At 35.2% G+C, this 25,010-nt stretch overlaps 4 protein-coding genes across 4 annotated transcripts; 1 reads left to right on the top strand and 3 right to left on the bottom strand.

Annotated features, from left to right (window-relative positions):
- Positions 1-3,759: 3,759 nt before the first annotated feature.
- LOC107481707 (tetrahydroberberine oxidase) lies at positions 3,760-5,422 on the bottom strand. Its single transcript, XM_016102005.3, has one exon. The coding sequence runs from the start codon at positions 5,400-5,402 to the stop codon at positions 3,816-3,818; it is 1,587 nt and encodes a 528-aa protein (XP_015957491.3). The 5' UTR covers positions 5,403-5,422; the 3' UTR covers positions 3,760-3,815.
- Positions 5,423-11,714: 6,292 nt separating this feature from the next.
- LOC107481708 (E3 ubiquitin-protein ligase SINA-like 10) lies at positions 11,715-13,461 on the bottom strand. The gene is made up of 2 exons (XM_016102006.3): positions 13,071-13,461; positions 11,715-12,832 (listed from the first exon to the last, which is right to left on the bottom strand). The coding sequence occupies exons 1-2, from the start codon at positions 13,347-13,349 to the stop codon at positions 12,191-12,193; spliced, it is 921 nt and encodes a 306-aa protein (XP_015957492.1). The 5' UTR covers positions 13,350-13,461; the 3' UTR covers positions 11,715-12,190.
- Positions 13,462-16,693: 3,232 nt separating this feature from the next.
- Positions 16,694-17,473, bottom strand: LOC107481589 (uncharacterized). Its single transcript, XM_016101859.3, has 2 exons — positions 17,247-17,473; positions 16,694-17,143 (listed from the first exon to the last, which is right to left on the bottom strand). The coding sequence occupies exons 1-2, from the start codon at positions 17,392-17,394 to the stop codon at positions 16,950-16,952; spliced, it is 342 nt and encodes a 113-aa protein (XP_015957345.1). The 5' UTR covers positions 17,395-17,473; the 3' UTR covers positions 16,694-16,949.
- A 4,354-nt stretch (positions 17,474-21,827) lies between these two features.
- On the top strand, positions 21,828-22,966 carry LOC107481513 (uncharacterized). Its single transcript, XM_016101796.1, has 3 exons — positions 21,828-22,088; positions 22,422-22,506; positions 22,614-22,966. Exons 1-3 carry the CDS (start codon positions 21,828-21,830, stop codon positions 22,964-22,966), a joined length of 699 nt encoding a protein of 232 aa, XP_015957282.1.
- The last annotated feature ends 2,044 nt before the right edge of the window (positions 22,967-25,010 follow it).

Genomic DNA, 25,010 nt, shown 5'->3' with positions numbered 1-25,010 from the left:
ATATATATGAGCAAAAAAAGTCCAATTGTTTCAAAGTAAAATTGTCTTTTAATATTTGATTAAATGTTCTTGTATTTAGTACTTTTTTTGGCACTTCCTCTTAGTTAAAAATATATTCATTATAATTTTTTAGTTATTATTGCTAGGGGTGTTTACAGATGGGATATGGCTGAAATTTTGATCCAATCCGCATTAAACTCATTAGATCAAATTCGATATTCGCACTTTTTATGTTTGGATCAGATATCAAATATATTCTTAAAATAAAAAATATTTAAAAATTTTATTTTTATAAAAAAAGTCAATAATTTTTTTGCTTACTTTTTTAAACATATTTACTTCTATTTGATTAGAGTGTGGATCCGATTCGATCCAATCTAATTACAGATCAGATCACATCCTCAAATTACAGATCAGATACGGATAAATATTGTGGATTTATATGGATATGATATAATCTATGAACACCTCTAACTACTACTATAGGTTCAGTATTGCAAAAGAATGCTTCTTTTATTATAAACCATTATTAGATCTTAATTTCCATTAAAACAACTTAATTGTCAACAAAGAGATAATACTTGTTGGTCTCTGAAATTATGTTCATATTTCAATCCATAGTTGTAAAAATCAAACTGATCAACTGGTTCGACCGAAAAACTAGTAAACCAGACTAGAATCGGACCCTGGTTCAGTTCGATTTACTTCTTAGACCCTTTTAGGAATAAAACTGGTGTGAACCGGTAAGAACTGGTGCAAACCAGTCTAACCGAACTGGTCTACTTGAAAATTTTTTTAAAATATCTCCACAAAGTCTCAAACCAAGAACCTTGGAGCAAAAATAACCTCTACTTGCCACTTAGCCATTGCACTTCTAAGTATTATATTTGACAAATACTAATTATATAGTATACATAAATATCTAATTTAATTTAATTTTTGTTTTTTCTATTTTTAAAATTAATTATATTTTAATTATATACCATTATTAATATAAATATAAATTTCACTAAAACTTTATTAATTTACTTGATCTATTTTATTGCTAGTATTGTGATTAAGGTTATTCATTTTGATGTTAGTATTAAAATCTACTGATATTATAGTTAGATGATAGGCTTTGTGAATTAATTATTTTTTATTATGTCAAAATAAGATACTATTGTAGTATTAAAATTTTATAGTTTTTTTATATTAGTTATTTTTAGAAGTTGAGACTTGATTCTTCATCAAATGTTAGTGAAGATATGTATTTCAAATTTTAATTTTTTAAGTTTTTAACTATTTTATATTTTATATTTACGTGAGACCGGTTTTATCGGTCCAACCAGTGATTTATCGGTTGAACCAATAAACCAGTGAACCAGTAACTTGACCAGTTTGATCACTGGTTTGGTTCTAACAACTATGTTTCAATCTAATTTCAAAAATTTCGATTTACTCAATTTAGTCTCCCAACTTAATAGTTATGACTCACATTGGTTCCTAATCTTATTTTTGTCACTGTCTCACAAAATCGTTAACGACATGCTGAGATGGACTAACAACTACTACATTATACATTCTAGCGACTATTTGATGTGACAATTAAAATTTTTTTACCTTATTTTTTTAACTAAACACTTAAAACTCTAATATGAGTCACGAATACTTAAGTTAAAAAATCAAACTAAGTAAATTGAAACTTTAAAAATTTGATTAAATCTCGAATATAACTTAAAAATAGAACTTTAACTTATGTAGTGATTAATTTAAATGAGAATCAAATAAATCAAAATTTAACATAATTTTTATCAATGTTTTCAAATTGAAAATTTTTATACGAAAATTAACTAGGATTTTTCTTTAAATTAAAAATTTAATGAAATAGTGACTTTAATTATCTTAACCAATGTCCTAATTAATTACTTTTATGCCTTAAAAAAATTGTATATGAGAAAAAAATAATTAATTTATCTACTTTAATAAATAGTTATTTTACTAAAATGAAAAAAACTATTTTTTTTAAAATTTTTTAAGAACTAATTAATATTATATATATTTTGTTACACTACATTTAGTTATAAAAATTTTATTTATTTCTAATGCTTATATTAAAAATGAAAGAAAAATTTAAATTTGTGAATTTTAATTTATAATATAAGAGATTTGAGCTTGTTATATATATATATTTTGATGTTAATCTATTACCTTTTTTGTTTTAATCTAAATTAAATATTTTTTATTATTTTTGGAAAGAAAATCTTTTGAAAAATTTAATAATATGTGATGAAGAATACCAAATAAATTATACAGAAATAAATTAAAACACAATATAAAAACATCTTTAAAAAAAGACGTTTTAAGCGTCTTTATTTGAGTGGCCTCCATGACAAAAATCTATATCTAAATCCAGATAAAAATTGAAAGGGTAAAAGTTACTATCATTAATAAAGATAGAATTACGGTCATATACTACTCTAAAGTCTAATCAAACTATGCATGCATTACCTCATTACTAATCTTAGAAATCAAAGGCACCTCATGAGTTCTTCTTCTTGTTAACCTTCTTTTTGGACTTACTAGAATCTTGGCTCTTACCCACTTCATGTTCATGGATCATACTATGCAGCTCGAAACCAATGAGGTAGCAAAGATAAGTATCAATGGTGATGAACATTGTCTTCTCATCCGTATACACATTGTAATAACAGCACGAGCTTTCTTCATCGTACCAGTCCAGCTTCTCTTCCGGCCTCACCACGTCAAAGTGCTTCCCTAGCACTGTCTTCGCCAACTTGTCAACATTGTACCGCCACAGATCCACCTTCTCCCCTACCTCTTTCGTCCCTTCCACCGCCATCGTCCTAAGGTCCAACGCCTTCTTCAGCTCGATCCCATGGTGCTTCTCCAGCTTTGCCTTCACCTTTTCGATCTCCATTCCCACCGCGATAACCCTAGGGTTGGCGAAGAAGTCGCAGAGGGGCCTAGGATTTTGCTTCGCTTTGTAATAGTCGGCTTGTTGGAGAAGAGGGTAGAGGAGGCAGTGAGAGCCAACACAGAGGGAGATGAAGTTGTAGCCATGGTCCTTGACGCCGCGCTTGGTGTACTTGGTAAATTGGTGCTCGGCAGTTACACCCACCATGACCGAGGTGTTTTTGGGAGTGGACTTGAGGAGGTTGGTGAGCCACTTGGAGAGCGTTTGGGAAGAGGTGGTGTTGATGCAGAGGATGCGCATAAATGATGTAAGGATAATGGCGGGAAGTGAGGTCATAAGTCTCGATTTCGGTGATCATGTTGGGTTCAATGCTGATCTTGAGAACCATTGTTGTTAGTGGTTGTAGGATCAGGGACTTGCAACGTTTATCGGATCATCTTCTTGGAGTGGTCGGGGTGGTGGAATCTGCAAAGATACTCCGCAGTCTGAATGAGTTTGTACCTAAGGGCTTCTGGCTCTCCTTTATATAGCTTATGATAGTTATCTTATCTTATCTTAATTACTTTTTTATTTATAAACATTTTAAGAGCTTGTTTTATTATATATATTTTGATAAATGTGATATATTTTTTTATGTAAATAATCTTTTAAAAAAATTAATAGTTAATCTATTATCTTTTTTGTTATAGTTCAAATTAAATGCTTTTTATTGTTTTTTGAAAGAAACTTTTTTAAGAAATTTAATAATATGTGATGAAGAACATCGAATAAATTATACAAAAAATCAATTAAAACACAACATAGAAACATCTTAAAAAAAAAGACGTTTTATGTGAGTGCCTCCATTTATTATTAATCCACTCATTATTACACCCTCTTATAGCAAGAAATTTTTATACTACTTGTGTCCCTTAGGCCTTAAACACAGGAGAGTAGGTATACTTTGTTCGTACCGAAAGAAGTTAAGAGGATCAACCTTAGTCTTGACAAGTGCCAACCTTTTGAAATTATTGTTGAAATACTTGTGACCCCAAATGCTAGCTTGCTCATACGATGTGTAGCCATCAATGTTATTCACCCCAATGTCAAGGTCTCTATAGTTGATATATGCTTTTCTAGGACACTTTGACACAAAACGTTCCATATAACTATAAAGCTTCCTCGTCCAATCGATGTGCCTTTGTGCTACTTCATCTCCGTCTTCTTGGTGCAAGGGAACTATGTAACCAACAAGGCACAAGTTTCCGGATCTATGTGGATATGGAAGTTCGGACTCAGGAATCTCATCCATTATTCCCCCATAAGGAACTAGTTCCATGAATGCATCTTTGTCCCCGTTCTCCTTAAATAGTTGCCATATTCCTTCTAAACCACTTTCAGGAATGGGGTGTTTCAGAAAGTCAGATTTCCCTTTGTAATTTTGTGGCGGGCTTGGAGTTCTTTGCAGCAAAACTTGAAGGGATTTACTACTTGATCCAGCCATGTAAACCGTTGACTCTACCCAACTCATCTCAGTACAATCTTCCTTGACCAAACCCAATTCTGGGAAGCGTTCTTGCATCAATGGAATGAGTTTATCCTTACCACCAAGAAACAGGGCTTCGAATTTGGCTTTTGTCGTTAATATGAGCCTGATGGTTAGGTCCTTATGAAGTTTAATTGCCACAATCTGCCACTTCATAACGAGCATAGTTGCATTTTGCTCCAAAGTCCTTTCAACTCTGAAAACTGTCACAGTTGGTGGAACTGGAACTAGTTTGACCATCCATGCTAGGATGACTCCAAAGCTTGCTCCACCACCACCTCTAATGGCCCAGAAAAGATCCTCACCCATTGCTTCTCTGTCAAGAAACCTACCCTTCACATCAACCATGTGAGCATCAATTATATTATCAGCAGCAAGGCCATATTTACGCATCAAGTATCCATAGCCACCACCACTGAAGTGCCCTCCAACTCCAACAGAGGGGCATATACCTGCTGGAAAAGCCAGAGTTTTGCTTTTCTTGCTGATGCTATAGTAAAGTTCACCTATAGTTGCCCCAGCTTGAACCCATGCAGTTCTTTTTTCTACATCCACTTGGATATTTCTGTACTTCATGAAATCAATGATAACAAATGGAACTTGTGAAATATAGGAGAGTCCCTCAAGGTCATGGCCACCGCTTCGAGTTCGAATCTGCAAGCCATGGAGTTGGGAACAGATTATGGTGGCTTGAACATGGGAAGCATGGAGGGGAGTCACAATGACTAGGGGTTTGGGAGTTGTTTTGGATAAGAATCTATGGTTTTGAATGGAAAACTGCAGTATAGAGGAATAAGAGGAATTGGAAGGGGTGTAAACAACCTCAGAGATTGAGGTGGAGTTCTGAAGTTGAAGGCACTGAAGGAAATGTTCATGATCATGAGTATGAGATGTAGAATATGCTAATGCAAATAAAAGACCAATTACAACAACAGTCAAATATGGACTTGAGTGCTTCATTTTTGTAGAATCTGATATCACATGCATATCAGTAATCTTAAATATACAGTGAAGGATTAAAGGTATGGTGCCAACTCTCATATTTTTTATTAATTATTTTTGTTATCAAACATTTTCATTAATTTTTGCATGCTAATTTAGAAATTTCATTTATTCATATTTCATTATATTAGTGCAATGATTGGAGTCTTAGTTGTCCGGGTACATTATTTATAAAAAATTGGATCATTTCACCGACGCATAATGACGAAGAACGAGAAAGGCAAAAGTAGTGTTGTGTGGGACTGTTCACTGAGGAGGTGCCCAGCTTTTTCATGTACTTGTTTTATAAATTTTCAACTATGCCACTAGTGTAGATTGAAATATAAATATTTATTAAAAATAAATTAAATTATAATGTATTTATATAAAAATATATATTAATTAATTTTAGTATATAAATAATATTTTTATTTTTAAAATTCTAATACATTTAAATTAAAAAACATGCACAGCTTTAATTTTTAAAATATCTAAATAATAGTTTACAATTTTATAGGAATAATAGTTTATTCCTTTAAGTACTTTAATAAAAGCACTTCTTAAAAATATAATCTTTTACATTAGAAAATATTTATATTTATAGAAATCATAAAGGCTAACAAAATTATCTATAAATAATAAAATTAACTTTGTATTCATAAAAAATTATCATTTAATAAAAATAACCAAACTGAATTTTAGTTGACTCTCTGTCCAAAAATTATCTAAATTTCTCAAATTATTATTATTATCTCCACTATACCATCATAGATAACGGCGAACTTCATTAATTATATAAAGTTTATCTAAAGTAATAGGGAACCTTATGAAACCTATAAAAAGAAAAGTAGTCTCCTTATTTTTTATTTTTCATCTACGACGAACCTCCCTTTAAGTAAGTTATTTAAACTATTTTTTATTTTTAATTTTTATTTAAATTATAATGTATTTATATAGAAATATATATTAGTTAATTTTAGTGTATAAACAATATTTTTATTTTTTATAATTAATAAATAAATAATTTATTAATAACAAATACAAAGAGTTGGATTCCACTACTTTAACCAATTCACACTTTCGGTACTTTCGACACAATTTCTGCACGCTGAGAAGAATTTCCCATATATTTATATGCAACCACCCCAAAGATGAAGCACCTAAGCTTTCGTGTTGGGTAGAATCCACATTATAATATTCAACCTTTCTATTAATTTATCAACTATTTTTCAGATTTTTCCTTTTCATGAATGGTAGTTAGTAATGTGGGAGAGACATTTTGGAATTTGGTTGCATTTGCTTGTACATATCATATTTATACTTTTAATTTTTTATACTTGATAATTGATATCGACTGAGGTTCAGTTTAGGTAAACAATTTAATTAAATTATTTTTAAAAAAATAATTTAAATAATAAATGATTATATTAAAAATAATTTTTAAATAAGTTATTTTATGTTTGAATTTTTAGTTATAAAAATATTTATTTTATAGAAATATAATAAAAAATAATAGTATTATGAGTGAAATTATTTTTTTTAACTTTTTTATAAGTTCTTAAATAATTTTTTAAAAAATTACAATTTAATTTTAAAAATTACACCAAACATTAATACTACTATTTTTTATAAATCAAAAATTAAAAAAATTACCTTGAAACTTTTCAAAGGGATCTTAATAGATGGCAACTGGCAAAGATGTATAGATTCTTAAGAAATAATAACTTTTCAACAATCAACACACTAAAAAGGACAGACAAGGGAGACAAGCCTAAGCACCATGGGCCTTGAGTGGGAGAAACTAGAAACTCATTTTGACATATTCCTCCAAAATTTGAGCAATAATCTCCATCACGTGTCTGTTTATATCATATAAAAATTAATGGTGCTTGTTTTAGTAAGCTAATTAATAATTAATATGTATCGATATAATTAAAATTTAGACGAATAAAAAAATACCATGGAGATTATATTATTTTAGTCAGCATTTAATTTTTTTTAATTATTATATCACTATATATACTAAAATACATTTACAAATAAATGAATAATTATATAAAAAATAAATATATCTTTTTGAATATTTTTGTTAAAAGACTAAATAAGCTTTTTCATTTTTACCATAAAAATATTCTTATGCAATAAAAAAATATTAAAATCAAACAATAATTTTGATCTTAAAGTCTTAAAGAGTATTTTTAAAGTAAATTCTTTCATTTTTTTCTGACACATACAAATTCTAACCATTAGAGAGAAGAATTAATGGTTTTTACACAAATTTTAAGAGGGAAAAATTTTTCTTCAAAAAAACTCTATTTTGTCAATAATAACTTACTACGTGACAAATTATTTTTAAAATAATAATTAATTAAATAATTATAATAAAAACTATGGATAAATAGTATCCCATTATATTAATCAAGAAATTTTTATACTTGTCCCTTAGGCCTTGAACAGGAGAATAGGTATACTCTGTTCGTACCTAAAGAAGTTAAGAGGATCAACTTTAGTCTTGACAAGTGCCAACCTTTTGAAATTATTGTTGAAATACTTGTGACCCCAAATGCTAGCTTGCTCATACGATGTGTAGCCATGAATGTTATTCACCCCAACGTCAAGGTCTCTATAGTTGATATATGCTTTTCTAGGACACTTTGACACAAAAGGTTCCATATAACTATAAAGCTTCCTCGTCCAATCGATGTGCCTTTGTGCTACTTCATCTCCGTCTTTTTGGTGCCAGCGAACTATGTAACCAACAAGGCACAAGTTTCTGGATCTATGTCAGGGCGGAGCTAGATAAAATATTAGAGGGGGCCAAAAATATTTATACAATAAACTAAGACTAAAATAAAATTTTAAGGGGACTAAACTGAAATTTACATATGATTTACATGTAAAAAATTAAAATTAGGGGAGGCCATCGCCCCCCTTTCCCACCACCTAGCTCCGCCCCTGATCTATGTGGCTTGAAGCCCCTAAATTTTACACCATGCGTACGCGAAGAGCACACACGACGCAAGTATTTTATGTGAGTTGGAACATTTGCATACGTAACCACCTATTTTTAGCCGTGTGCATACGCACGGTAGGGGTGTGCGTATGCACAACCCTTATTTTTTGAAATGATTTATTTTTTTATATTTTTAAATAATTTTCTAGCTTTTAAAATTTTTATATCTCTCATTTAGAGTCTGGTAGTTGATTTTTAGGTTGTGGAGTGTGGGTAAACTTATTGGATAAAATAATTTGATGTTGAGGGAAGTTATAAAGTAGAAATTTGTTATTGAAGGGTGTTGAAAATGTTAAATGTGAAAATAATGATAATTGATTATGAATGAACATGATAATGAAAATCTGATTGAGATTGTTGATGATGAGTATGTTGAGTTTTCTCTTTGTTGTAAGATGTGTCGGACACTATATTCCAAGAGCGTAGCGGGCGCTATATCCCAAGAGTGTGGGAGCACTTTACACTGGGAAGTGTATCGGGCACTATATCCCATGAGTGTGAAAGGCCCTATATCCCAAGAGCGTGGCGGGTGCTATATCCCAAGTGTGTGGGAATACTTTGTCCCAGGAAATGCGATGTGCACTTTATCCCGAGAGTGTGACAGGCACTATATCCCAAGAGTGTGGAGGCATGTCAGAGAGACGGTATCCGGGTTAGCTATCGGGTGTGTCGAATTCTGGCAAGATAACCGACACGTGAGCTCATGGCCAGTAAAAAAGGCATGCATCATATGCATCTGTTTGTTTTGTTTGAGTTTGCATTTTTTTTAGGTTTGCCTTTGTGAAATTACTATGCTTACTTGCTATATGATTTTCTTGCCGTACTTGTATTCTACTTGTGTTTGCTTTGTCTGTTTTGCTTGTCTGTGTGGTTCTATTGGAGTTTTGGAGGATTGCAGAAAAGACGATGATTTTAAGGATTAAGTTAGAATTGAGATAAAGTTAGAACCCTTTAGATACCTTGCCTTATTTTATGATCTTAAATGTTGGTTTTAATTTTGAATCTATTGTCGGAAGTTTTAGGATTGCCTTCGACTTTTTCGAGACATTATATGTTAGTTATGTGAGCACTATTACTATGCTAAGAACCTCTAATTCTCACCCTACATATTTGTGGTTTTCAGATGCAGGTCAGGCGGCACCTCGCTGAGGCATTCTGGAAGTTTATGAAGCGAAGAATTCTTGTCTCTTGGGTTACTATTTTGGAGCGAGCCAGGTCAGGAGCCTTGTTATCTGTATCTTGGAACTCTTATTTTTATATATTTATGTTTTGCTTTACTCTTATTTCTTTCCAGTTTACGCTTATCGGTTACGCGAGTGATGCGCTTTTCTGTTTAACACCTTATTTTAAAATTTCCTTCAAAGGCTCTAGATAAAACTTTCTTTCACTTATATTATATATAAGATTTTACAAATAGAGGTCATAGCGCCTCGCCATCTCTATTTTACATCTTAAGTGTAAAGTTATGTGTGATAGAGTGTTATATAAATGAACTCCAATAATACCCCAAGAAACATTAGTGCCCACTTCTACCATCGAGGCCACAATATAAAAGTTGTCAGAACTAATAATCTGAATATTGCATCTCTTCTTCCATGTCATGTCAAAGAAAGGCCACCGATAACTTTCCGTGAATCCGTAATGAACTAATATTTGAAACTGTAAGATTTAAGCCTTGCTTTCACTTGTCGATGTTGATTTTTGGTTTCATAGAGAAAAACAACCTTGGGAGAGTGAGATTTTCAAATCCCTTTTAAATTGTGAATTTTCAAAGATTTCTCCAAATTTCGACAATTCCAAATTAGTAACTTCATAGCTTCATGGGTGTCAGTTAAAGGCTGGTAGACTTTGGATGAAATTAGAATATAGATAAGATAATAGATTTAGATAAAAATGAATGAGGTGGAAAAAAAGAAGAAAAGTAATATGAGTGAGATTGATTAAAAGAAGGAAAGAAAAATCCTAATAAAGCATTATCAAAATCCTAATATAACACACTAGAAACCCTATTAACCGTCACTTTTAGTTATTAACTTAATTTTTTAGTTTAATAATTTAATAATATTTTAACTCATTTTAAATATTAATAACTAATTAATAATAAAAATAATAAATTCTATGACGTTTAGCATTCCAAAAAGATATATACGCCGTAAGTTTTGTTAAATTAACACCGAGATAAAACACTGAATAAAATAGAAACAATTATTGCGGTATAATCTGCACATCATTATCGCTTTGCTCCTCCATCAAACACGTGACCGAAGCCCAACTCGGTGGGCAAAACTCCAAAATTAGAGGTCGGCTTCGGCTGGAGATAGAGTCAAAATCACCTTTCACCCTTGGAAGTTGGAACTTGGAACTCATGCAATAAACAGATATATACTATGCTATGCTATATATGTAGAGAAAATATGTAACTATATACATAATCGGTTCTCTACGTGCACAAGAAACTAATAAATATCTTAAAAAAGAAGAAGAAATCAAGGGAATGGCTTCGACTTTGAGCGATAAAACAGATACAGAATTGGAACAAGGGTGGTCAGGAAAAACTCTGTATTCTGTATCTGCTCCACCTTTACAACTTGTTGCCATAGTTGGCATCGTGGTGTTGTTGCTATGGACATCATCATATATGAACTACAAGGCTTCCATGCAGACAGCTACGGCCAACGCCAACTTGCTACTCTTGATCTTGCCTCTTGTCTTGTTGCTAACTGCTCTCTATGGACGCCTCGCGGTTCCACTGAAACAATATTATTACAAGTCCAATGGTGAAGATGGGCCATCATCATCACCTTCGGGATTGGCTTGCATGGTTGCCTTGGTTTTGGTTTTGGTCTATCACAGACCTCACCTTATCTTTGTCGTTGCAATTGTGTTATTTTACACTTATGTCTTGTCAGTATAAGTTGTTTGTGCTTGCTTGGTTTTTCAGTTTTTCTTATTCGTGTACTACACACTATAGTTGCACGCATTGTACTATCCTTTTGGTTGTTTTACATAATTACAGACTTTGCACCGTGCACGTTGGAGACAATCATCATCATCATCATCATCATCATCATCATTTGTTTGCTCATTTATGTTAGCCTAATAGTAAATATCGCCTCGATAAAAATGAGTTGAAACTTTTCATGAATAAACTCTATATACAATTTTGGACATCAAATTCGTCTATAAATTTGACTCTTTTTATTAAGGGTCACCAGATGAAGGACCCTTTAAAGCTTTCTAATTAAATAATTAAACAAGGAAGTCCTTAAAATTTTAACTAAAAAAGGTATAACACTGGCCACGGGACCCATGGCAATAAGCCTCTAAATACTCGAGTACTAAACTAATAACATCACCAGCAACAAATTTAGACCTCACTCCAGGCATATTGAGTCTCACCTATGTATAAACGGCTAAGAATCTTAGCTATGTAAATACACATTTCGTGTAATCCAAATTCCAGTGAGAAGCTCTTTGCAGTTTGACTGGAAAGGCACTCAACCAGCCACAAACTTTGACAAAGAACAACAGAAACACTTGGACTGAACAACAATAAAGTGTAGTCATAGAATTGGAATTGGAAAACAACATATTTACATGACAGTTTTGAAACGATAATCCTTTACATCACTGAAAGTATTCTTCAGCTTCCAACTTGTGCTTAAATACTAAATACTAAGTTATAATATCTACTACGTGGTAAACAAAGAATACAAACAACACAAACCTGTCAGTCCCCAGCAAAGTAATGAAATCATGACCTTATGCGAATATCCAGCTTGATTTGTCCGGAACCAAAAAAATCAGAAGGAATCAAAAGCATCCCTGCTGAAGGAGCATCAGCAAAGTGACCTTGAACAATCTTGGTATAAGATTGCAATATTAGAGAGGTTCCCTGGGACCTAGCCAAGATATCATAATGAAACCCTGTCTTGGATTTGGGGCCGATGCAAGTTATATGGATTAAATTCCCTAGAAGCTCATGGTTATTGTGAATAACAAAGAGATTAGCATCATTCTTCTCTTGAAGAACAATTGTTTTGTGATCAAGATTTAAGAAGACAGTGAAAAATTTATCGTATGTAAACTGTATTCCAGAATGTATATGCCTATGGCTAAAGTGGAGGGATAACTCCTCAGATGAAGCAAGAAAGTCACAACCTGAATGCGGGCATAAACATGGCAGAAAGTTACATTCCTTCTCGTGTTCATTTTTTTTACTGTAACTAAACATATGTTTACAACCATATTTTGCATTCAGGCATGATATTTTAATAGATTCCAGCACCTTCTCAATAGCTCTGCAGCGGTTATAACCAATGGGCATTGAGCACATGGGACACTTGTTCCCAAGTCTGGCACAGCAATTAGAGCAAGCAATATGACCATTCTCACACTGAATTCTCCATTTAACGGATCACAAACAAATTTTATCGTTAGATATTTCACTAAATTTAAACGAGACAAGAAACTGAAACAGTTAAAGAATATTGCAAAGGAACAAATTAAGCTTTCAAACCCTAAAATAATTTATTCTCCAGTCTCAAATGGCTCTGATTATGATAATTCCTTTCTAACATAGCAAACAGAAGCATGCATCAAGCCCAAATTGAATAAAGAAGGGGGAAACTGACCTGGAAAACAGGGGAAGTCAAGGGTTCATAGCAAATGCAGCAATCGAGGACATCGGGATCGATGATAGTCACAGAAATAGACCTATCCTTATCGTCGCTTACAGATCCAACAGGGTTTTCATCATGCTCTGCACTTCTAGCCTCGCCGCCATCTCCTTCATGCACCTCCTTTTCGTTTCTGCTTGCTTGGCCATCTTCTTGTTCCATCCTGAGTCGCTTCTGGATCCGGTTGCTAGGTCCTTCCCCATCGTCGTATCCGCCAAGCGAGATCTTCACCATGTTTCTTCACGATCCTGCTTCTTCTATCAATGCTCAACACAAACCAAAGTTTTTTATTCTCCCTTTTTCTTTTATTTTATTTTAAACTACGGACCTAAAAAATTAACTTCTAACAAAATGGAAAAGTATGGAAGTCAATGAAATATTTATACAATGTGAATAATAAAAGTTTAGAGAGTATTAGAGATATAATCATTAGTGTTACTTTTTTTTATTAGCATAAATTTTTGAAATGAGTTGTATCATGACATGGTATTAGAATTTTAAATTTAAAAGATCAAAAATTTGATTTTTGGTAAACCCAAAATTAACTTATCCTTTTGAAATGAGTGATTTTATAATTGTCCCTGATTTTATAATTGTCCTTAATACACAGATGGTTATTCTGAATATTATGAGTGATATTTATTTTGTAACTCATATACACTATTATACACATTGTATAAATAAATCACTCCCAAAGCTTCCTAACAAAAATATCCTAGCAGAAAAGGACATTTTGGCCTTTCCGGAAGGAAAAAATATCAGTTTGTTAAAAAGAGACACTAATAAATAGTTAAACACTCTCTTTTCCTAGAAGGTAATACTAATACGTATTTCCTTTTTAAGTAGCGCTAATTAGGAAAAGGTGAATAGTCATGATAGACATCTTCCCCCATGAAGATAATATTACAATGAGAAAAATATCTTTATGAAAATGTTTTTTAATTAATGAATACAATGATAAACACTACCAATTATTGCATATTGTTGTACTTTGTTTTGGGCCATGTTTGTAGTTGTGAAGGCAGGGAATTCAACTCTCTTTGTTTTAAAACAAAAAATCTCATTTGATTCTGATGTTTTTTTATGGTAAAAAAATAGACATCTTCTGAATGCTATCTGGCTCCCATGTGCGCATGCAAATATATCTTTCCTTACATATCTCCTTCACAGAGTCTCCACTAGTTCCGCAGTGTACCTTCCATAGTTGATAGTTCCATGTTTGTTATCTTATATGCGTAATCTACAATTACTGGACTAACTTGTATAGTGCCTATGAACAACACATTGCATTGAAAAGCTTGCCTCTATTATGATATTGTTCCCATTCATCATTGCCATCAACTTCGTATGTCCATATTAACTCGCAGTTTTTCTTAATATACTGAGGAAAAGCTTAGAATTTTATAGTACGCATCCTTTCTTTGGAAGTTGGAACACCTATAATCTTGCGATGGCAGATCCTCCCTTTGTGGTCACTTTGATCACTTCCATCCATTTGAGTAAAGACCAACACAACAGCTGCAACTCTTAACCAGCTTCAACGGGCAAATCTCTGCTCCAACTTGTAAGGAGCATGATCATTCTCAAAGATTGGTCTCAAACCGCTTCAAGGAAAAACTGAACCTGGAATAATTGGATACCAACCTCTAGCGTTGATACACAAAATATATATAACTTGAGATAATGAAGACAAATTATATTATACTTAGTCACCAGCATATCTGATACAAACCGAGACGCTCAATAAACCACTGCTCGAACCAGAAATGCAATACCAACCAAAATCATTTGATCCTTCCCATTGTCTTTTAGATTGTTACTTTTACAGCTAGCAACACCAAAATCTATGTGCTACTCCTGCTTCATACAAAATGCATATGCTTTGTATGTGAGGTACCAAAAGACAACAAGTGGTTAGCAAATTGAGTGAGATATGAGCAAGGCTGTTTCGGTATATATAGACATTAAATGAATACACCTAAAGACATGTAAGATAACTAAAAAGCAGAAAGTGTGTAACTAAATCTAGGAATCTACCTTATTTTGTTTCCAATTCCCTTCGAAAGGAACTATGGACATTTTCCAAAAAAAAGAAAACAAGATTAAATTTATTCAAATGGGACTGTGATGTGATTAAACCCATAAAAGACTAAATAGAAGAAAGGAGAAATCCTTGAAAATCTGAGACCAACATAAGAAAAGGCCAGCTTCAAAAGAACAAAAGACATGAGACAGCCACAAGAGACAAACATAAGAAACAAAAATGCAGCGATTCTATATTTATATAGCATTGTACTTTATAACTTACTATTAGTAAATTATAATTAGCCAGCTATAACTTGTTAACATCTTAAACAGCTAATTGACCACATAAATTGAAACATATGTTGAAAAGTTAATGTGTTTAGTACTTCATTACTTCAAAAAAGAAGGCAATACGGCATCCCAAATATCCTGCTATAAATACCACTGTTGATTGTCTTGATTGTAAATATAATTATGAAGCTAAGTAGAGCAACAGATCTCAACATCAAATATACATTGAGTCTGACAACTCAATGCGAGGAAGGATGAACCTAATGCTCAAAATGCCATATTTATGCAGCTAATGAAAATCAACATGACAGAATCTATTTGTGAGGTAAAGTCTTTTATGTTTTAACATAATTCACGAGAAACTAACTTCAAAATAGTAGGAAATTTATTAAATCACTCACCGATGAATTATTCAATTGGTGAAGTCAATTTCTTCCGTATTATTGCATTAAAGGATAATCAAACTCGTGCAATTGTAAATTTCACATAAACTACACAGAAATTACTACCTGGATAGTGTACAGCAATAAGATGAAGTTCCTCTTTGAGGAATTTTTTTTTTCTTTGCTTATTTGAGCCAACTTCGTTAGACCTTAGTGCCTGAAACAAATTGCATGCATAGAGCAATTCTATCATATATCTAACACTTGTTTCATCAAATTTGATTTAGTCATGGACTCAGTGGTCAAATTGATAAGAGTAACTAAAATGGGAAACTTCATTACTTCAACCATAATTATGCCTAATAATAAGGTCAAATTCGAGATGACACCTACCATAGGCTGCGGAATCACCAATGAATCACCAAATACTCCTACATGGACCTTTGAGGAGCGATAGCTCTTGCTTCATCAAGTGGCTTGAAGCCCCTAAACCCCAAAATTTCTTCACGCCCTAACAGGAGAGTATAGGCATTTCACCTGTGTCATGCTTCATAGGGAGGCTATAGGCTGAACAATACAGAAATTGATATATTCCTTCTAAGATCAGCGATATACTCCCCTGTTGGACACACCTAATAGTGTCTTCAATGAACATGCTCTCTTCTTTTGATATTCATGTTAGCCCTGTATTCTTCGCTCCACTACAATGATGAAGAATCATTCCACCGATTCCTTCCAAACTTAAAGACAAGCAAGCAAAATAGCTCTATATCTCGAACCAGAAATAAAGACAAGCTACCAATTTATTTAATACACTGAAATATTTTGACAGTACCCAACTAACATTATCATGATGTGATCAAGAGTAACAATGTCAAATCCTGAAAAGTAAACCATGATTTGATACCAGGTTAACTAGAATTAATTAACATCTAGAGACAGGTCCAATAACATTAGATATTACATAGATCAAAACATATTGAACTTCATTGATATAACATAATGGTATAGAAGCAGGGAAATAGGACCCAGCAAGAAGCTGAACACTATTTTACCCCAGCCATCAAACCCTAAACAAAACCTAAACACCCAAACAGATTCGATTTTGGGCATAGGGTAAGAAAAACCCTAGCTCCTAAATGCGACCATCCCACAAGGACTCGTTCTGAACCTTGCCACTCTTCAAGAGCTTCTCGATTTCCTGTGGAGGGTTGAGACCAAGCTTCTGCGCACGCTCCCACCGTGCCGTCCTTGTCATCCCAGCGCAAGGGCCATACGCCATGTTCATGTCGAATTGCCGCAGCATTGCCTCGCCAGCACTGTAATCATCTGATCAGCAGTTCAACAAAACCATCCTTAATCAATTAATAGAGGAAATAGAATCATGAGAATGATTGAAGAAGAGAATAGGGACCTTGAAGATCAAGTTTACCTTCGTGAGAGACGAGAGCGGTAGGTTGGGCTGCATCTGACTTGGCAGAGGCTTTCTTGGAAGACTTGGCAGAGGCTTTCTTGGAAGATTTGGTGTTGCTTTTCTTCTGCCTGTAGAAACCCTTCATGTTGCCGGAAACTGAAGCCATTTTTCTTTTTCTTCTTCGCTTTATTCAAATTTTGAATTTTGAAATGGAACACTCCACTCTCTGTGTCTGCCTGTTTGTTACACCGCCTTATATATACGTTAGAAAATTTTACTCTTCTTTGTTTGGATGAGAAAATAAAATAAGAAGGAAGAATAAAACATAAAAGAAAAATTGTGATTTTTATTATTATTATTATTTGGACGAATACAAAATAGAAGACAAATATTCATAAAGTGTATGGAGAATTATTAAATCCAAATGAACAGGTTTAATTTTAAAAAGCAAAGAAATATTCATAAAGTGTATGGAAAAGCTTATTAAATCCAAATTGGCTTCTACATAGGAGAATACTAATAATTGCATGTGTTTTGGATAAAAAAAAATGTAACTAATAAAGCAATTAAGGTCATAATCGATTTTACGAGATAACGGTTGGATATCACAACAGTTATACCATCAAATCATGTAATTGTCGAATATCGGCAATAATATGCTACAATAAGCACTAAATGCTGAAAAAACTGCAGCCCTACAAAGCAAAAGTAAAAAAAGAGAAGCAACCATAGGTAAACACATAGAAAAAGGCTCTTACTACCTACACTCTACTGACTTTAACATCAGAGTATCTTGCAGGTTGTCTTTCCGGCCTCGTTCAGCGCTTGACAAAGTTGGGATTTCCAATCTTCATCTCTCCAGTTCATAAACCCGCTCCAAGCACGAATATTTGGCGCCGTCCGTGGGAATCCCACTTTAAAAAGAATAATGGTTGAGTGACAAATTTACTCTATAGTTAATCTAAACACCCTTTTGAAAAGCCAACAAACAGGAGGATAGACACGAGACTGATGTCACACCAAGTCAAGAGGAAGTCCCGTTCGACTATGAAAATCATGAACACATCAACTCATAAACCCGTCATTTCGCTGGCCTTGGAGATGAATATCACCATGCCATGCAAGAAATGCGACAGAGGGTGCAGGAGTTGGAGCGTTACCAATTGGAACTTTAACGACAACTGGCTGAGTGCTCATTATCCAGACATTTTCGTTTCCAAAGTTGTCCGGCCAGGGAACGGGAGGAGTCCCGTCCCAAAAACCCTGAACAAAGGCGGGAACACTGGCAGACCTCACCTTCTCCCCCACGCCGTAGAGAGAAGAGAAGGTAATCCCGACGACATGGCAATTCTCAGGCATGGGAAGAGTCGCGATTTGCCTAGTCTAAAAGGAGGCGGACTCCGTAGAGGAATGCTATTCCTAAAAGGCATAGAGAATTCCGAGAACACGTTATCATGGGACAAACCCCATTTGCCTCCCACGCCAAGTGCGATTGCCAAAGTATTTTGACAAGCTTACGGACTTGAAGTATGACGACAAGACGGATCCTCAAGAGCATATTGATGCCTTTAAGTCTAGAATGAATTTAGAAGGAGTTGAAGATGTGATCCGATACAAAGCATTTCCAATAACTTTGTCGGGTCCAGTCATAATATGGTTTAATACAATACCTTCTAATTGGTCGATCTCTTCCTTTGTTGATATCAAGGTCAAATTTCTGGCTCATTTCACTACCAGGAGGACCCAAGCAAAACACCCAGACTCCCTATTGGGGGTGGAACAAAGGGTGGGTGAAAGTATTCGAAACTACTTGGATCGGTTCAATAAAGCACTCTTGGAGGTGAATACGCAAACTCCAGAAGTCGTATGTTTGTGTTTAATTGCTGGGTTGTTGGAAGAGGACTTTCGTAGGCACTTAACTTCCAAGGATGTAAAGTCTATGGAAGAAATCCACCAAATCGCTTTGGCGTACATGCGTGACAATGATATTTTAAAGATGGTTTCTACCAAAAGAAAGAACCCAACGCCATCTCCTTAAAAAGGCGGAAACTTGGGACAGATCTTGTCCCTAAAACCTCCTGTTCCGCGAGTCAAAAAGTTTACCTCCTACACCCTCTAGTGGCCTCCTTGCCGAGGTTTATCAACAAGTCTCTCACCAAGGCATACTGCCAAAATCAAGACAAATCCGACCCAGAGCATCGCTAAAAAAGTTCAGTATTGACAAGTCCTATGGTCACAAGATTGAGGATTATATTTATCTGAAGGATGCCTTGGAGCAAGTAATCCAAGATGGAAAGCTTCTGGAATTTGTCCAACACATATGGCCGTCAAGATGGAGTAACGAAAACGAAGATCAAAAAACCAGGAATCCAAGAAACTCCAAACCTCCGAAAAGTACAGAAGACACAATTCAGGTTGTAGTCATCGTGGTGGTTGGGAGGAACGGCTTGCCAAGGTTCAACAATGTTGTCAAAAGGGATGTAAAGGTTGCAACCTTTGAAGTTCTCAAGGTAACCAGTATCCCAGTAATCCAGTCCACAGCAGAAGATTTCCTGATTGCTACATCGGATGAGGATGAAGCCTTGGTTATCATAGCCATGTTGGGTAATGGCATTGTGAAAAGAATCATCGTCAACACCGGCGCAGACTCGAACCTTCTCTTTAGAAATACATTTGATGCTCTGGGATTAAAAGATCAGCACTTGATGAAATCCCATTTCCCGGGGGTTATGTGTCTGGGAGATCACTACATCAAGTTGGATGGGGTTGTGGACCTCCTCTTCACTATAGGAAAAGGTGTGAGCATAAGGGCAATATAGGGTGAGTTCATTGTCCTTCAGGATTCCATAGCCTACAATGTAATTTTGTAGAGGAAGACACTCAACAATCTATACGCATTCACCTTGACCAAATTTTTTGTCATGAAGTTCCTGACGGCAGAAAATCAGGTTGCAACGATTCAAAGAGATTGACTGTCTCCCGTCAAATGCGACAAAGCTAGTCTTACATTCCGAGATAAGGCCAAAGAGTCCACTGGGATCTTTCTTATTGACTTAGAATCCCAAATTCAGGAGAACTCGAGCTTAGAGGCTAATGGAGAGCTTGAAAATTTTCCAACCGAGGACAAGCCAGAGAAATACACCATCATCAACAAAGAACTACCTTACCCCTTGAAATCGGAACTTCAGAATTTCTTAAGAGGTAATGTATACTTATTTGCTTGGGAACCTGCCGATATGCCCGAAAAGACCCCGCATTCATGTCCCATCAATTGGCTACTAATCCTGACTTCAAGACAGTTGCACACCGACGTTAAAAAATGTCACCTGACCGGGCAATCGAGGTCAAAAGCCAGGTCTAGGGATTACTGGATAACAGGTTTATCCAAGAATTGACTTATTCCACTTGGTTGTCAAATGTTATGATGGTGAAAAGTCTAATGAGAAGTGACGAATATATGTAGACTACACAGATTTGAACAAATCATGTCCAAAGGATTCTTTTTCTTTACCTAACATAGATAACATGATTGATTCCTCCTCGAGATATCGGATATTAAGTTTCTTAGATGCTTATAGTGGTTATAACCAGATCCCGATGCACAAAGATGATGAGGATAAAATAGCTTTCATCACCCCTAAGAGAATTTACTGCTATACATAAAGCCTTTTTGGTTAAAAAAATGCAGGGGTAACATACTAAAGGCTAATGGTGAAGGTCTTCAAGCAACAGATCGGAAAGAACATAAAATACTACATTGATGATATGCTAATAAAAACCAACAAGGCTTCTGACCTGATCAAATACCTGAAGGAAGTATTTGACTGTCTCCGACTTCACAGGATGAGGTTAAATCTAGCAAAGTGTGTGTTTGGAGTTTAGGGAGGTAAATTCTTAGGATTCATGAGGCCAATGGCAAAGGTCTTCAAACAACAGATCAAAAAGAACATGAAAGTCTACATTGATGATAATAAAAACCAACGAGGCTTCCGACCTGATTAATGACCTGAATGAAGTATTTGACTATCTCCAACTTCACAGGATGAGGTTGAATCTAGCGAAGTGTGCGTTTGGAGTTTGGGGAGGTAAATTCTTAGGATTCATGGTTACCCAAAGAGGCATAGAAGCCAATCCTGAAAAGTGCTAGGCAATCTTAGACATGTTGAGTCTTTGGAATCTCAAAGAGGTTCAAAGGTTCACAGGTTAGTTGGCTGCCCTCTCAAGGTTCTTGGGAGCTTTCACCGCTAAGGCTAAACCATTCTTTAATTTGATGAGAAAAGATGTTGACTACGCTTGGACTGAGGAATGTGAGGTTGATTTTTAGCATTTTAAAAATTTGCTTTCTTCCCCTCATATATTAGCAAAACCTAAGCACGTCATGCCTCTATTTCTATATTTATCCGTGAATCCATGATTGAAAAGATCCTGACCTCAGCCTTGGTCTTAGAAGATCAGGATAAATATCAACGTCCAGTATACTTTGTTAGTAAGGTTCCTCAAGGACCTGAGATACGATATTCAAAAATTGAAAAGCTTGCCTTTGCGTTACTTACATCGGCACGTCGAATATGCCAATATTTTCAAAGTTATTTATTAATCATGCGAATCGACCAATGGATTAAGAGGGTTTTGCAGAAATCTGATCTCGCATGGCGGATGATGAATTGGTCTATTGAATTATCACAATTTGACGTACGTTATGAACCACGCTCAGCCATCAAGGCTCAAGCAATGGTAGACTTTCTGGCAGAGATGATGCACCCTGACTTCGACACACCGACATGGAAGCTTCACTTGGATGGAGCTTCCAATATCCGGTACGGGAGAGCAGGTCTCATCCTAATCAAAGGAGAAGACACGGTGAACGAGACCTCCATTAAATTTGATTTTCCTATCTCAAATAATTAAGCTGAGTGTGAGGCTTTGAATGCAAGATTGGCACTAGCTTAGCATGTCGGGGCAATAGAGGTAACTGTGTTTAGCGATTCACAGTTAGTAATCTTCCAAATCAATGGAAAATACCAAACACAGGACCTGTTATTGCAATAGTACTTAAAGAAAGTACAATAAGAGGTGCAGGCTTTCGACTCTTTTCTAATCAAGTATTTACCTAGAGAACAGAATACTTGTGCCGATGTGTTATCCAAGCTCGCAAGCACTAAGCCTGGTATGAAAATTCGTAGTTTGATACAGGAGGTGCTTATAGAGCCTACTGTGATGAAACCTGACGTTCCGACATTTTGTTCATCCACTGTCAACACATGGATGAACCCAATTTGTAATTATTTAGAACACGAGAATTTTCCCAGTGACATTAAAGAAGCAAGAAATTACGGCTTCAAGCAGCCAAATACATTATGATAAATGGGCAATTATATAAAATAGGTGTATCTCAATCGCTATTGAAATGTCTGAATGACCAACAAACGATATATGTGTTGCCGAAAGTTCATGAAAGTTACTTTGGACATCACTTAGTGGAGAAATTGTTGGCACAAAAAGTCGTCAGAGCTGGATACTACTGGCCGACGCTCATCAAAGATGCTATGAAATATGTGAAAAAATGTGATAGATGTCAGCAACACAGCAACCTCCACCAGGCGCCTCCCCATGAGTTCGTGTCCATTATTCCAACGCGGCCATTTGCCAAATGGGGGTTAGATTTATTGGGACCTTTCCCACAAGGGTTTGGCCAGGTGAAATATCTTATAGTTGCTATAGATTATTTTACCAAGTGAATCGAAGCTGCACCATTGTGTAGCATCAGTACTGCCCAATGTCGGAAGTTCGTCTGGAAAGAGATTATAGTGAGCTTCGGTATTCCCAAGTCCATTGTCATAGACAATGGGACCGAGTTCACAAACTAGAGATTTCGAGAATTATTGTCTAGACTGGAGATCTAATAAATATTCACCTCGGTGGAACATCTGCAGGCAACGGGCAAGCCAAAACTGCAAATAAGGTAATTTTGAATGGGCTAAAGAAGAGATTGGATGAACATCTTGGTTCTTGGGCTGACGAGGTTTGATCAATGCTGTGGTCATACTGAACTACAGTACACTCCACAACCATTGAGACTCCATTTAGACTCACTTATAGTGAGGAAGCAGTGATTCTAGTAGAACTTAGAGAGCCAAGCCCAATAATGCTTTTAGGAACATCGACAACCTACAAAAGTTTGGACCTAATTGACGAGGTCAGGAGAATGGCTAATTTTGCAGAACAAGCCCTAAAACAAAGGGTAGCCAAGAGATACAACGCCAAAGTCCACCCTAGGAGTTTCCAAGGGGGATTTAGTTCTAAGGAAACTTGATGCCGGGGTTCCAGAAACACGGGTAAGTTAGTCTCAATTTGGAAAAGAATCTTTAGAGTGAAAGAAACGATGAGAAAAGGAGCATACAAGCTAGAGATCTTGGATGGCACTAAGATCCTATGAAGCTGGAATGCAACCCATTTAAAGATTTTCTTAGATGACGATAAAACCTTCAAGAAACTTTTACTTTGCCAAATAAAGGGCACTTTTTTTCTAAGAATCTAGGTTTTTGACGAGGCCCCACTTGTATTATTCTCAAACTCTTTTTTTGCAATCTTTTATATAAATATTTGAATTGTTAAAAAGTCTTTTTTAAGTCTTATGATTGATCCAATGTTGTGCGTGAAAAATATCGCTTTACTCGTTAAAAATCGAAATCAAACTAAAAGTAAAGTTCGAATTAAAATGATTTAACGAAAAATAGTCATGCAATAAGCAATAAGCAATAAATAATGAAATGCTAAACAATAAGTTAATTTCGAATATAATGGGAACAAATAAATGTTAAGTCCCAAAAAAGCAACGGAGAAGATACTGTAAAAAGTATCACAAATTCTGAAGTACTAACTTCAAAATACTTAAAAAGGTAAGTAAAGAAAATTATATGTAAATTACAATATGGAAACAACTTTTCCATCAACCACCTTCTTAAAGGCATTGACTTCGGAGATGTCCAAGTCAGGAGTCTTCAATTTACTTTGTTCCAAAATATTCTTCTCGGCATTAAAAACACCATCAACAACAGCCTGTTCGGCCTTCCTAACTGACAGATCAAGTTCTTCAATCTTTTTCATCAGCTCGGCAACCTGCTTCTTCAAGGCCCCCTCCCTCATGTCAGAAGCAGCTTGGGCTGACTTCGAATCTTTCACTTCATTCTCTAGGAAAGTCTACTTGCTTTGAAGAGTGGTAACCGAGTTATTGAGATCCTGGATTTGAGTGGTGGCTTCAGCAATCATCTTGTCTTTGGCAAGGAATTCCAAGCGGATACTCATGATCTTCACCTCTGAGTCCCTAACATAAGTAGCGGAATGCAGGAGCATCCTTTGGACACGTGGAAGAATATCCTCCAGAGGGCATCTTAGTAAGAACTACCTTGGTGTCCTCGTTCATAAAGTGCTAATCCACAAATTCAAACGTGCAGAATCCCTTGACAAAGACATGCTTAAAGGTCGGGGGGATTGAAATAACAACGGCATCCTGACCAATATTCTTGGGCCGTTTCCTGGCTGGGGAATTGGCGGGAGAATCCTCCAACACAACGTGAACCTCGGGACCTTGTCCCTCCCCACTTTTTAACCCTCCGAGGCTGTGGCTGACGATTGACAGTAGCAGAAGAAAAAATCCTATCGCCTCCAACCGTGATAGAAGGTTGGGTTGCTAACCTCCTCTTCATTTCGGCAATAGCTGTGAGTCCCCCCGCCATGTCACATAGGAAACAAAGACAGAAAGTAACTCGTGAGATGAAGAAA

This window comes from Arachis duranensis, chromosome 3 (genome assembly GCF_000817695.3).
Source record: "Arachis duranensis cultivar V14167 chromosome 3, aradu.V14167.gnm2.J7QH, whole genome shotgun sequence".
NCBI lineage: Eukaryota > Viridiplantae > Streptophyta > Magnoliopsida > Fabales > Fabaceae > Arachis > Arachis duranensis.
The sequence above is the reverse complement of the archived record's forward strand: the minus strand, read 5'-3'. Positions and strand labels throughout refer to the sequence as shown.